Source organism: Trachemys scripta, chromosome 5 (assembly GCF_013100865.1).
Source record: "Trachemys scripta elegans isolate TJP31775 chromosome 5, CAS_Tse_1.0, whole genome shotgun sequence".
In the NCBI taxonomy this organism is placed as follows: Eukaryota; Metazoa; Chordata; order Testudines; family Emydidae; genus Trachemys; species Trachemys scripta.
Genome location: NC_048302.1, coordinates 68,696,167 through 68,709,723, shown reverse-complemented (window position 1 = coordinate 68,709,723; position 13,557 = coordinate 68,696,167). Strand labels below are relative to the sequence as shown.

The following is a 13,557-nucleotide window of genomic DNA, read 5'->3' as shown; positions in this document are numbered from 1 at the left end:
TGCTCTGGCTGCCAAGGGCCACTGTGGTGCCATGAATTGGAATGGATAATCGTGCTCTCAATGCTCTGCCTGCTAGTGCCCAGGAAGTGTAGTGGTAAGGGAGACTACCATACTAGAATACAGCGGAGGGCTGGGCACAAAACAAAAGAGAACGACGGGGACAAAGCCAGGGTGAAGGGGAAAAGGGAAGCAATAGGGGTTGGAAAATACGAATCTGTAAAATGAGGACAATAATACTTCCCTACCCCACATAAGTGTTGTGAAGATGAATTCATTCATGTTTCTGAAGACCTCACATCTAGAGTGATGAGTGGGATCACTTCAGTGCCCTTTTACTTGTGCTCATAGCTTTCTTGAGTAGCAGCTGATGGAAGATGAAAATCTCATCTGTTCCAAGGTAGTCTGAATAGAAATTGCAAAGTTCACATTTACAGTTCACTCTGCTGTTGCTGATGGGACTCTTACAAGCAACAAAGATATTACTGTTCCCATTTTACAGATTAAAACCTGAGGCAAGCAGAGAGACCTGCTGACATTGCTGGAGATACTCGGGTAGGTACAGACACAAAAGAGATTCCTCATTTCTGCCCACAAGGAAAGGTAGAAGCACAATAAAACTTAGACACTGGTGAGTTTCACAGCTGCTGCTCAAATGGGTCAGGCAACAGTAGAACTGACCCGAATCATGGTTTTTACACTCTGTTGCTGATGGATCTCTTCCCCTTGCCAGTGTTTGCTATTCACCACCATAGAGTGCATATTTGCTCTAAATTGAGTAAGAGCTCTGTGTAGCTTGAAAGCTTGTCTATTTCACTAACAGAAGTTGGTTCAATAAAAGATATTACCTTACCCACCTTGTCGCTCTAACTTAGTCATTTAGTGACAATGTACTTTTCCTGGGATTCTTGGTAGTATGGTCACCAACTACAGAAGAATCATCATTCTATTCTAATATGGAAGGGAATAGTGCTAAGAAGCAGATTACAGTAAACAGTAGGAAAAATAGTTACACCCAATCTAATTCTACTATGTAGAATAATAAACTAACTATTCTCATGAGTTACTGTTCAGATATGAGAGCTAACTTTGCAGCCTTCTCACTCAAAGAGCCAGATAAGAAAAGAGCAGGTAGCTTTTATCACTCTCTTCCCAAAGAGAAAAGAAACTTGACAAAGATTTTTTTCAGCTTTGTAAGCAATGATAGAAGACATAAGATTATCAGAAAAGTTACCATTTGTCAGGCTCCACTGTAAGTCTAATATAACTGCTTAGCAAGAGAAACCTTAGTAGACACTAATATACATTTTTCAGTAACAGATTTGCTAACAAGATCTAGAAAATTTTAATTACTGCTTCAAAAACTGTTCCTTTCTAGACTCAAATGAAAGATTATAAACCAAAAAGCCATAAATAGGAATTACTAACTTACCAATTGATGCATCACCATCTAACAAATTGTCATCTTCAGAAGTTTGAAAGTCCATAATGACACCTGCTCCATCTAAAAGTTCCTCATCACTGCTTGCACTGGTTATACTGTTGTAACTATTTCGATAGTAGCCCCTATGGAACAGCTGCTCAGACTCCATTTAGCTGCTTTATAACCTAAGAGAAGGAAGAACACTGTATTAGGAAGCAGCTTTTAAGATACACAATATAGAACAGATAATTCATATTAAATAAAGCAAATACGTTTGAGCTTCGTTTGATAAAAACTCAGATCATACTATGTAGAACAATGTCTAAGTACTATATTTTAATACTTTTTATTAGTTACATATTGGTATAACAATACTTACAATGTAGGACCTCTTAAGCAAGGAAGAATTTCTTTATGGCTAATTCTCCCTCATCCCCCTTCCCAGTACCTTCCTACTTCAATTTCAATTCTCCTGTAACTATTTCACTCTGAAGAAATATAATAGTAATCCAAATAGGCTCCCTTTGGACAGATGCCTAGCCAATATTCATCTCTAAACAAGCACAAGGAAGGTCAATGGCATAAACAACACTCAGTGTTAATATACTCAGGGTTGGGAGGTAAATGAAAAAGCAAGCTTCCTTAGCCACTAAGGCAGATCAGTGGGTCCAACTATGTTTATATAGTCTACTGTAATACCTACCTGAGTCAGAGCTCAGAGTATAAAGCAAGTTTTAAAACAGATTTAAAAAAAAAAATCACCTTAACTGTAGTGCATAAAAGAGTTAAGTCTGAATTTACTTAAATGGGGCTAAGTTGTAAATTACTGAAAGACTTTTATTAAGAAATTGGAAACCAAAAATAGACATTAAGAACTGGTTCTAGTGTAATATAAGTCAATCAACATGAACTTCATTTTTTAACCACACATCCCTAATCAAATAGGGTAGCAAAGTTTATCCCTTTGCTAACATGGAGGAATCTGCAAGTTGCAGTGGATCACCTTTTTGCACACTATATAATATGGCAACATTGGTTATGAAAAAGAGGGATGGACACACAAGATTTGCTTGTGTTTACTTCATATTCACGCTGGGAGAGGCTAATTAGTCTGTACTTTCGATACTGCCAAGATGTGAGCCAGTCATTTCTATAGGCCTATCTGGAGGGAAAATGCCACTGAACCTTGATGACTCTCTTCCCTGCTTCTACTCAGAAATAAACACACACACACACACACACACACACACACACAGTTACTAACTTTTCTGTAACTGTTGTTCTTTGAGCTGTGTTGCACATGTTCATTCCAATGTAGGTGTGTGTGAACCCCAAGCACAGTTGCCAGAATTCTTTCCCCTAGTGGTATCCATCGGGTTGGCTCCAGTGCCCTCTGGTGCCATGCACTCATGCTGCCAGTACAAAGGGTCCTGCTGACCCCTCTCCCTTTCAGTTTCTTCTTACTGACCGCCTCTGATAAGAGGGAGCAGATGGTGGGTTTTGAAATGGCAACACATCTTGAAGAACAAGTTACGGAAACATTAGTAACCGTTTTTCTTCTTCAAGTGCTTGCACATGTCCATTCCAATGTAGGGGACTCTCAAGCAGTTGTACAGGAGGTAGATTCAGAGTTCAAGGACAAGGTGACTGCAAGACTGTGCGACCGAAGCTGGCATTGTCTCTAGCTTGCTAGGTGATGGCATAGTGCATTGAGAACATGTGCACGGACGACCAGGTTGCTGCTCTGCAGATGTCCTGGGTAGGGACTTGTGCTGGGAAGGCGGCAGAGGAGGCCAGAGTGGTTTAGCGCAGAATACTGGCAGGAAGATTGCTTCACTGTAGTGGAATTGTGAAACCACCTTTGGGAGGAACGACAAGTATGGGCACGGCTGGACTTTATTCCTGAAGATGACCATATATGGGGGCTCTGATGTGAAGGCCCAGATCTATGAGACTCTTCTGGCCAAAGCGATGGCCACTAAGCCCTGGTCTACACTGTGGGGAAGCAGGAGATCAAGTCTGGGTGTAGCAGAAGCTGTATTGGGGCTGCCACTGAAAGTCCTAAGAGTAGTGAACCAATGTTGTCTGGGGGTTATGAGAATGACCCATGCTTGGTCATGCTTGATTTTCATCAGAACCTTCTGAATCAGGGGGGTAGGAGAAAATGCATAATACAGGTACTTTGTCCATGACAACAGGAACGCATCTGTGACCTGGGCTGTGGCCTCACAGAGAGAACTGATGACATTTTCTGTTGTTGCGGGTAGCGAACAGGTATATAAGGCGAGTCCTGCACCACTGGGGGATGTCCCTTGGGATGTTTGCTCGGAGAGATCACTCATGGTTAAGGCTACGAGTCTGTCACAGAAGTCACAGATTTTGTGACTTTCTGTGATCTTTTGCAACGGCTGGTGCTGGCTCGGGGCTGCCTGAGCCGGGCAGCCCCTGAGCTAGCAGCAGCAGTTTGGGTGTGTGGGAGGGGGCTCAGGGCTAAAAGCAGGGGGTTGGAGTGTGCGGGGGGAGGCTTACCTCAGGGTGGGGGATCCCTTGCAGTTACTAGGCAGGGGAGAAGCCAAGGGGGGTCTCAATGCCGCTCGCAGGCCCCGTCCCCGCTGCTCCTATTAGCTGCGGTTCCTCATCAATGGGAGCTGCAGCAACCAGTGCTTGTGGCGGGAGCCCTTGCCCTGGCCCCTGCCTCCGCCGCCTAGGAGCCGCAGGGACACGGAGCTGGGTAGGTAGCCCTGCCAATACCCCTCCCCCTGTACCAGCAGGGGTCCTGGGCCACATCCCCTAGCACCCACAGTGCCCCAGACACCTCTCCTCCCCCCCCAGAGTACCCACTGCCCCAGCTCAAGTTTTAATGAGGGCGGGTATTTTTAGTAAAAGTCACGGACAGGTCACGGGCCATGAATTTTTGTTTATGGCCTGTGATCTGTGCATGACTTTTACTAAAAATACCTGTGTCTAAACCGTAGCCTTACTCATGATGGCTGGTTCTGCGATCCCAGAAGGTAGGACACTTCTAAACTGATGGAATGAGCTCCAACAGTCGGATTGCTTCTTGACACAGAGGGGAAGAATGCGCACTGCCCTGTTTATGTAGAACATGGCCATTATATTATCTATGAGAACCGATACAGTCCTGTTCATAGTGTGGGGTAGAAAACCTGGCAGGCAAGGCAGACTGCCCTGAGCTCCCTGATGTTGATATGTAGAGAAAGTTCTTCTTGAGACCAGAGGCCAAGTCCTGAGGGATTCTAGGGGGGCTCCCCAGCCGAGGGCTGTTGCTTCAGATACAAGAGACATCAGGAGTTGAGGTCTTGAGAAGGGTACACCTGCATATACCATGCGGTGGTTCAGCCACCATGTTAGTAAGTTGAGGAACTGAGCAGGCATCATGAGCACTGAGTCCAAGTGATGATGTGAGGAGGAGTATACCATGGCCAACCAGGCCTTGCTTGATGCACAATGTTTGTCCATGAAGCCATATGGCACAGAAGGCTTAGATTCTTTCATACAGTTATGATTGGATGAGCCTAGAGGGACCTTATCAGGGATGTAATCAAACAAAAACTATCGCCTGGAAGTAGAGCTCTCACATGGAGTTAAGAACTGCGCTAATGAACAATGTCCTTTGGAGCAGGATAAGGGTGGATTTCTGGTCATTTATCAGTAGACCCAACATGCTAACGGTCGATTGGATGTGAGGGAGGTTGCCTTCCACTTGAGCTCTGGACCAGCCCTTGACCAGCCAGTCATTGAAGTACGGGAATACATGGACTCCCATTTTCCTGGGTAAGGCTGCCACCACTACCATGCATTTAATTGAAGACCATTCGGCCTGACAGCCGCACCAAAGGAAGGTCCACAAACTGATTATGACCTTGGTTCGCTACAAATCTTAGGAATTGTCTGGTCTCAGAAAATTGACATGCGTCTTTTAGATCGAGGGCAGCATACCAATCCCATGGATGCAGCGAGGGAATGACAGAAGCCAAGGAGACCATGTGGAACTTAAAGTGTTTGAGATAGCAGTTGAGATGACGCAGGTCTAAAATTGGTCTGAGACCACCTTCAGCTTTCAGAATTTGGAAGTAATGGGAATAGAACTCCTTTCCTCTTAGGTGGAATGAAACCTCCTCCTCAGCTCCCAGGAGCTGAATGAGGGATTGGGCTTCCTGTTCCTACAGTTGCTCATGAAAAGGGTCCCTGAAGAAGTACAAGAAGGGGGGGTTGGGAAGGTGCGGTAGACAAAAAATTGGATGGTGTAACTCACTTCTACTGTGCTGAGAACCCAGCAATCTGAAGTAATCTAAGTCCAGGCTCCCAGGAAGTGGGAAAAGTGGTTTGAGAACAACGGGGTTGCTGGACTCGGCGTAGAGGGGATTGCAATGTCAACCTTGAGTGTCTCTGCAAAATAAGTGCTTTAAGGTCCCCAAGTGTCTGGGGCTGGTCTGCGTAGGTCCTGCCAAGGAGGATGGTAGAGAGGGCCTACATTTGAACCCCCTGCTCTTCCTCTGTTGATCTTGCTTGGCTATTTGGGCAAAGTAGCAGCCAGTCTGTTGGGGCCTGTAGTGCTTCCTCAATACTGCTGATGGATACAGCCCCAGCAATTTCAAGGTCTCCTTTGAGTCCTTGAGACCATGCAGCTAGCATCTGTTTGCTCAGAGAAGAGCAATGATCCTTGAAAGGGAAGGTCTTGTAAGGTTTATTGCACCTCACGTGGGAGCCCAGAGGACTGCAACCATGAACTCCTGTGCATAGTTACTGCTGTGGCCATTGATCTGCCCGTGGAATCAGTGACATCCAGAGCTGCCTGAAATGAGGCTCGTGCTACCGTCTTCCCTTCCTCCATTAAGAATGATAACTCCTGTCTAGAGTCCTGGGGACAAGGTCCTTAAATTTTAACACGCTCCCACATATTCAAATCATAATGGCACAGCAAAGCTTGCTGCTTCACTAGGGGGAGCTGTAGGTCCCCTGTGGAGTATGCCTTCTGACCAAACAGGTCCAATTTCTTTGGATCTTGCACCTTGGGCATAGGACCTGCTAGTCCTTGTCAATCCCTTTTGTTGGCGGCTGCTACTTGCCGGGATCTCGGGGGAGGGTGTGAAAAGAGGAATTTGTACCTTTTAGCTGGTTCAAAGTACTTGTGTTCTGTATGCTTTGCTGTAGGAGAAAGGGAGGCAGGGATTTGCTACAGGATCTTGACCGGGTCCATAATGGCTGCTACTCTAGAATGACCTGCCACCAAGAGACTGTATGTTGTCTCCTTGACCACCTCTACGTTTACTCCCAAGTTAGAGGCTATCTGCTACAACAAGTTCTGGTACACCTTGTGGTCATCTTGCGGCGGGGACATCCCTGCTGCTGTAATACTGCCTCATCTGGGGAGCAGGATGAAGAGTCTATAATGGGCTGAGGAGCCTCCATCACTTCCTCAATGTCCGCCGGGACTTGCGGGGCTTCCTCCTGAGGCTTGATGCTGGGTTCGGTACCAGAGTCCGAGGTCTCTTGATGCAGTACCAGGTGTGCCCTATTCTCTAAGGCAACAGAATATGATCACCCCCAAGGATTCCAAAACAGTCATTGCATAGGTGCCAATCCCCATGGACCCAGTGGCCAAGAGTTTGGAGGCACCCTTGTACATGGGCCCGCAGTTGAATAGGAATGGCCCAGGGAGCAGCACAGGTAGCTGTGGTGATTGGGGCAGAGGTGGTGGAAAGAAGAGGAATAAGATTCCCACTTCCGAGTCCATAGAAAAGGATGAGCTGTGGCGTGGAGACCAAGGCAGTGCCGTTCTCTTCGATGGCCGTGATTGATGTTGTGAAGATCTTGAGGAGGTTGCCAATGGAGGTTTCCCTCTAGACAGTGGCAGTGGTACAAGGCAAAGTCCAGGTGACATCTCTGTACTGCTCAGTGGCATTGGCAGTACCAAGTCCTGACCCTCTGGGGATGCCAACAACGGTAGGGAAAAAAGGTCCCTGGCTGCTGCAAACACCTCTGGAGTTGACAGCACTGTAAACTGGCCAGTACGCTGTTGGTCCACAGGAGGTGGCTCCTGTACTGGTATCAGTAGGGCTTGCAGCTGTACTGGAGTTGCTGACACCTGATGCTACAGTGCTGGCTCAATGCAAGTCTTGCTCTATCATAATCCACTTGTCTGCTTGCCTTCGGCACGGGGGATTGGCTCTTCTCTTGGTGTTTATGGTGCTTCTTCTTAGGCACTGGAAAAGAAGATCAGTGCTTGGATTCCCGACCTGTGGGAGGAGCACTTCACACTACAGCTGAAGTGCTTGGTGCTGAGCCAAGTGTGGCTCCAAGGCAGATCTTAAGGCTGCCTGCATGAGGAGGACCTTCAGTCTTGCTGCTCAGTCCTTTTTGGTGTAGGGTTTGAAGTCCCTGCAGATTTATCAATGGTCTTTCCTATGAGATTCTCCCAAGCACTTGAGACAAATTGAGTGCAGGTCACTCAAAGGCATAGATTTATCACAGGAAGTGCAGGGCCTGGTAACCGAGGTATGCCCTGGCACCGGGATGTGGACGACTAACTAAACGTGAAGGGACCCAAAAACTTACTATTAAAAACTATCAACTACAATAACTATTTCCACTAAAGTAGAAGAAAAGTCACTCAGAAAAAATTGCCTAAGCAATGGGCGGGTGGGTGGGATAGCTCAGTGGTTTTGAGCATTGACCTGCTAAATCCAGAGTTGTGAGTTCAATCCTTGAGGGGGCCATTTAGGGATCTGGGGCAAAAATCTGTCTGGGACAGTACTTGATCCTGCTGTGAAGGAAGGGGACTGGACTCTATGACCTTTCAAGGTCCCTTCCAGTTCTATGAAATAGGTATATCTCCATATAATAAGAGTTCCAGCAACCATCATGAGTGGTAAGAAGCAACTGAAGGGGATTGGGTCAGCAGGGTCCTTTATACCAGGGGTACGAGAGTGTGGCACCAGAGAGTGCTGGAGCCAACCCAACAGATACCACTAGGGGAAACAATTCTGGCAACTGTGCTTGGGCACACACATGCCTACACTGGAATGGACATGTGCAAACACTTGAAGAATGATATATACGTGCATTAGTCTCAACTATCTTATTAGGTCAACTAGCACACAGCATAGCTCACCATTAGAGATTACTATAGTAACTATACTCTGACACGCTTTACATTCAGTGGTTTTGCTCAAAAGGAGGGATGCTATTTTTGTACACCAAAGGTTAATGCAGCATACAAAACTATCTTAGCAAATAAAAATATATCTGCATAGTGGCTTATTGGCACTTCCACAGTGTAAGAGAACTGGGTTTAGAAGGCTGGTGAAACTGAAACAGCATGGAAAATTGTGTATGTATGTGTATTTTTTAAATATATAAAATACACACAATATATATATGGTGCTTATGCACATGGGGGGGTGGGGCACATAGTGGGAAACTTTGGGATTCATGTAGAATTCACAGTAAAATGCCAAGGAAGTGAGAAGAGAAGCTGCAAAAAGGAAAATAGAAGAAAATTACAATGTTTTCAACCATCCTCAGACACTTCCATTTTTACAAACTAAACAGATTGAGCTTTTTAAGTCTCACTGTATGGCATGTTCTCCAGACCTCATATTCTTCTGTATCTGTTCTGAACCCATTCAAATTTTTCCTCATCCTTTTTGATGTATGGATATCAGAACCAGCTACAGTACTCCAGAAACGATCTTATCATATAGAGAGGTAATACCACCACCCTACCCCTAGTTTATATTCCCTTGCTTATACAGCCAAGGATATTAACCCTCTTAGCTACTGCATCGCACTGGGAGCTCATTTTCATGTGACTATCTATTGTGACTCCTAAATCCTTTTCGGTGTCAGTGCATTCTAGAATACTCCCTTCCATCTCATAAGTGACACCTACATTCTTTGTTCCCTGATGTTTTTTTTATTAGAGACAAATAAAAGATCATACATGTTGCTCAAATGAGCCCACCTTACCAGGTGATCTAGATTGCCTATAAAAGTAACTCGCCCCCATCATTATTTACTTCTCTACCAATTTGTATCATCTGCAAATTTTTCCAAGAATGATTTTATATTTTTTCCAGATCATTGATAAAGATATTGAATAGCATTGGGCCAAGACAGATTGCCATAGGATCCCATTAGAAATACTCCCATCAGATGACAATTCACCATTCACAATTACTTCTTGTGCTCTATCAGATAACCTGTTTCTAATCCATTCAATATGGACTTCACTGATTTTTAGAGCACTTTTTTTTTTTTAGAATGCCATACAGGAATAAGTATATAATATCCCAGTTATATTTAATAACCAACCTTGTGACCTGATCAAAAAGCTACATCAAGTCTGACATCTATTAATGATCCATTAAACCACGCTGAATGGCATTAATTAAGCTACCATGCTTTAATTTTTCACAGATTCACATATTATCCTTCCCATTATTTTATGTGGGACTGATGTCAGGCTAAGAGACCTACAGTTACCCAGGTCATTCCATTTACTCTTTTTAAATACTGAGAAATTAACTACCCCTCCCCCACTCTTCTGGAATTTCCTCAGTGTTCCAAAATGTGTTTAAAACAAACAATAGTTGACAGAACTTCTCTGCAGTTTTTTTTTTTTTAATACTCTAGTGTACAAGTTACTCAAGTCCTACTGATTTAAAAATGTTTAACATCCTCCCTAGTTATCGATGGAGTTAGTGGCAGAGTAGAGACAAGAACACAGATGCTTACCTCAGAGTCCTCGTATTCACAACAATGACCACTCTCCCTCTCCCCCACCAACCATCCTCAAAAGTTTTAGGATACCATACCAGTAAAAGGTACATTTTCTAGTTTTAATGCTTCAAATGATAATTTATTCAATGGAATAATGTATAGTACAGTGATAGTCAAAATGGTTATATAAAAATGGCACTCTTATTCAGTAGGTATTTATTCAGTGCTATATCTGCATATGTTGCCAGTAAAATAAGTTTTTAGATTTATTAGCATTTCAGAGTCAATACCGATATCAGAGAGTAAGGTGGAATCTATTGTCTTTTGCAAGTCAACAAGACTGTTAAAGCCCTGCTCCTGCAAAGACTTACACAGATGCTTAACCTTAAGCATGTACTTAAAACTAAGCCCTTTTGTAAGAATCTGCAGGGTCAGGGTCTAAGTTTCAAATGCAGAATTAATCTACTGGTGATGTTTCACAAGGAACGATAAAGTACAACTTGGCCTTCAGATTTAAGAAGAGTTTCCAAGACTGGTAATCAGAAAATTTGACTTGCACATGGAGCAAATTCAGTACAGACATCACATACAAAAAAATGGAACCCCACAATGCCATTTGTACAGTCATTTTTTCAAGTGCAATTTAAATTGAAACAATACATTATGCTATTGAAATTTAATATTGTGCTTCTACAGGAAGAAAAATGAATTACTAATGGTTTGTTTTCAGTTTCTCCTGTTGAACCAATAAAGCTGTCAAGTTTTTCCCAACGATTTACAATGTAAAAGACACTGATTTAGGGAAATTACACTTCTACCATTATATGGACTGAAGACAATGTCATACTGAAAGCTAAGAATACTCATTGATTATTTTAGTCATATTAAAATATGCTCTGTTTGAGGGTGCATTGTTATCACAAGTCAATTTCTCACAGGCTGTTTAATCTCCATTTCCCCCTAGAATGCACCTGAACATAATTGTTACAATTTATTAAGCAGCTCTACTTGAAATTCTTAAACAGGCATTATTTGTCAAATACATGATCTTGACATTCCCTGTACTAGTGCAACCACCTAGAACATTTAATTTACGAATACTGATGATGGCTTGGTTATGGGATGTTTTCTGTATGACTATGTCAGTTATACAATAGGAGACTAGAGGCAGGGATAAAGCAAAGAATGGCTCAAGATAGCCAGCACTCCGCAAATACTTGAGTGCTAAAGGGACAATGCCAGAACTACTAACTTCAAAGATTTTGCCTCCTCTGGAGGTATCCTGCAAAACTGGCTTGAATCAGGGTGGAAAAACTCCTAGAATGGAAAAGAACAAAACGCTGGCTGGAACTCTCTCAAGAGAGCGTGGGGGTTTGTTGGGGGAACTAGACAGACATGGAGGTCCGAGGGGGGGGTTTCTAAATAAGTTAGGCCTGCCGAGGTTACAATGAAACCATGGTAAGCCTTTAGATAAGACAGCCATGGAGGCAGACTGTTTTAAAATCCTTATTCTCTAAAGGCTTTGTTCCTACTGCTAAACAAACAATACTATTGTTATAAGAAGGCAGTTTGATCACTAAAAGAACAGGAGTACTTGTGGCACCTTAGAGACTAACAAATTTATTAGAGCATAAGCTTTCGTGGATTACAGCCCACTTCTTCGGATGCATATAGAGTGCAAATTAGACACAATCAACTCAGGATTGAATAAGGACTGGGAATGGCTGAGCCATTACAAACATTGAATCTATCTCCCCTTGTATGTAAGTATTCCCACACTTCTTATCAAACTGTCTGTACTGAGCTATCTTGATTATCACTTCAAAAGTTTTTTTTCCTCTTACTTAATTGGCCTCTCAGAGTTGGTAAGACAACTCCCACCTGTTTATGCTCTCTGTATGTGTGTATGTATATCTCCTCAATATTTATTCCACTCTATATGCATCCGAAGAAGTGGGCTGTAGTCCACGAAAGCTTATGCTCTAATAAATTTGTTAGTCTCTAAGGTGCCACAAGTACTCCTGTTCTTTTTGCGGATACAGACTAACACGGCTGCTACTCTGAAGTTTGATCACTGTACACTGCTGGAAGTGAAGAACAGCAAGTACCTGAACTCAGTCCGACCTGTTGGGTAAGCATGGCTGATACATGGGATATTGTAGCCCAAGACAAGCGTGGATAAAAATATATTATTGAAAAAATGGATTATTTTGATTTAAATTGAATTTTTCGTCCAATTATCGAGCGATCCATCCCATCATCAAGTCCCAGCTTCTGGGAGTCAGAAGTTTAGGGACACCCACAGCATGGGGTTGTGTGCCTGACTATCTTGGCTAATAGCCATTGATGGACTTACCTTCCATGAACTTATCCCATTTCTTTTTGGAACCCAGTAATACTTTTGGCTTTCAGAACATCCATTGATAACAAATTCCACAGGTTGACTGTGTGTTGTGTGAAGCACTTCCTTATGTTTGTTTTAAAAACTGCTGCCTATTAATTTAATTGGGTGACCGCTGGTCCTTGTAGTTTACACCATCACATAACATACTTCCTTATTAATTTTCTCCATACCATTCATGATTTTATAGACCTCTATCTTATCCCGTTAGTCATCTCTTTTCTGACCTGAACAGTCCCAGTCTTTAATCTCTCCTCACATGAAAGCTGTTCCATACTTATCTTTTTTGAAATAGGGTGACCAGAACTTCACACAGTATTCAAGGTGTAAATATACATGGATTTATATAGTGACATTATGATATTCTTTATCTTCTTGTCCCTTTCCTAATGGTTCCTAACATGGTTGGTTTTTTTGACTGCTGCTGCACACTACACAGATATTTTCAGAGAACTATCCATGATTAATCCAAAATCTTTTCCTTGAGTGGTAACAACTAATTTAGACCCCATCATTTTGTATGTACAGTTGGGATTTTGTTTTCTAATGTACATTACACTTTGTGTTTATCAACACTGAATTTCGTCTGCCATTTTGTTGCCCATTCACCCAGTTTTGTGAAATCCTTTCTTCTCTCTTCAGAAGAAGCTTTGGACTTATATAGCTTGAGTAACTTGGTATCATCTGGAAACTTTGCCACCTCACTGTTTACTCCCTTTTCCAAATAATTTATGAATATGTTGAACAGTATTGGTCCCAGTACAGACCCTTGTGGGACCCTGCTATATACCACTCTCCACTGTGAAAACTGACCATTTATTCCTACCTTTTGTTTTCTATCTTTTAACCAGTTATTGATCCATGAAGGATCTTCCCTCTCATCCTGTGACTGCTTACTTTGCGACCTTGTTGAAGGCTTTCTGAAAGCCCAAGTATGCTACATCTACTGGATCATCCTTGTCCATATGCTTCTTCCAATCCTCAAAGAAAA

The 13,557-nt window shown here is 43.0% G+C and overlaps 1 protein-coding gene across 5 annotated transcripts in view; it reads right to left on the bottom strand.

Annotated features, from left to right (window-relative positions):
* Positions 1 to 13,557, bottom strand: part of CLCN3 (chloride voltage-gated channel 3) — a 136,423-nt gene that overhangs the window by 90,748 nt on the left and 32,118 nt on the right. For all 5 annotated transcript variants that reach the window (XM_034770734.1, XM_034770733.1, XM_034770738.1 and 2 more), the window contains exon 2: positions 1,430 to 1,605. In XM_034770734.1, coding sequence (XP_034626625.1) covers positions 1,430 to 1,589 — 160 coding nt within the window. In that variant the 5' untranslated portion in view covers positions 1,590 to 1,605. The remainder of the gene's footprint in view (positions 1 to 1,429; positions 1,606 to 13,557) is intronic.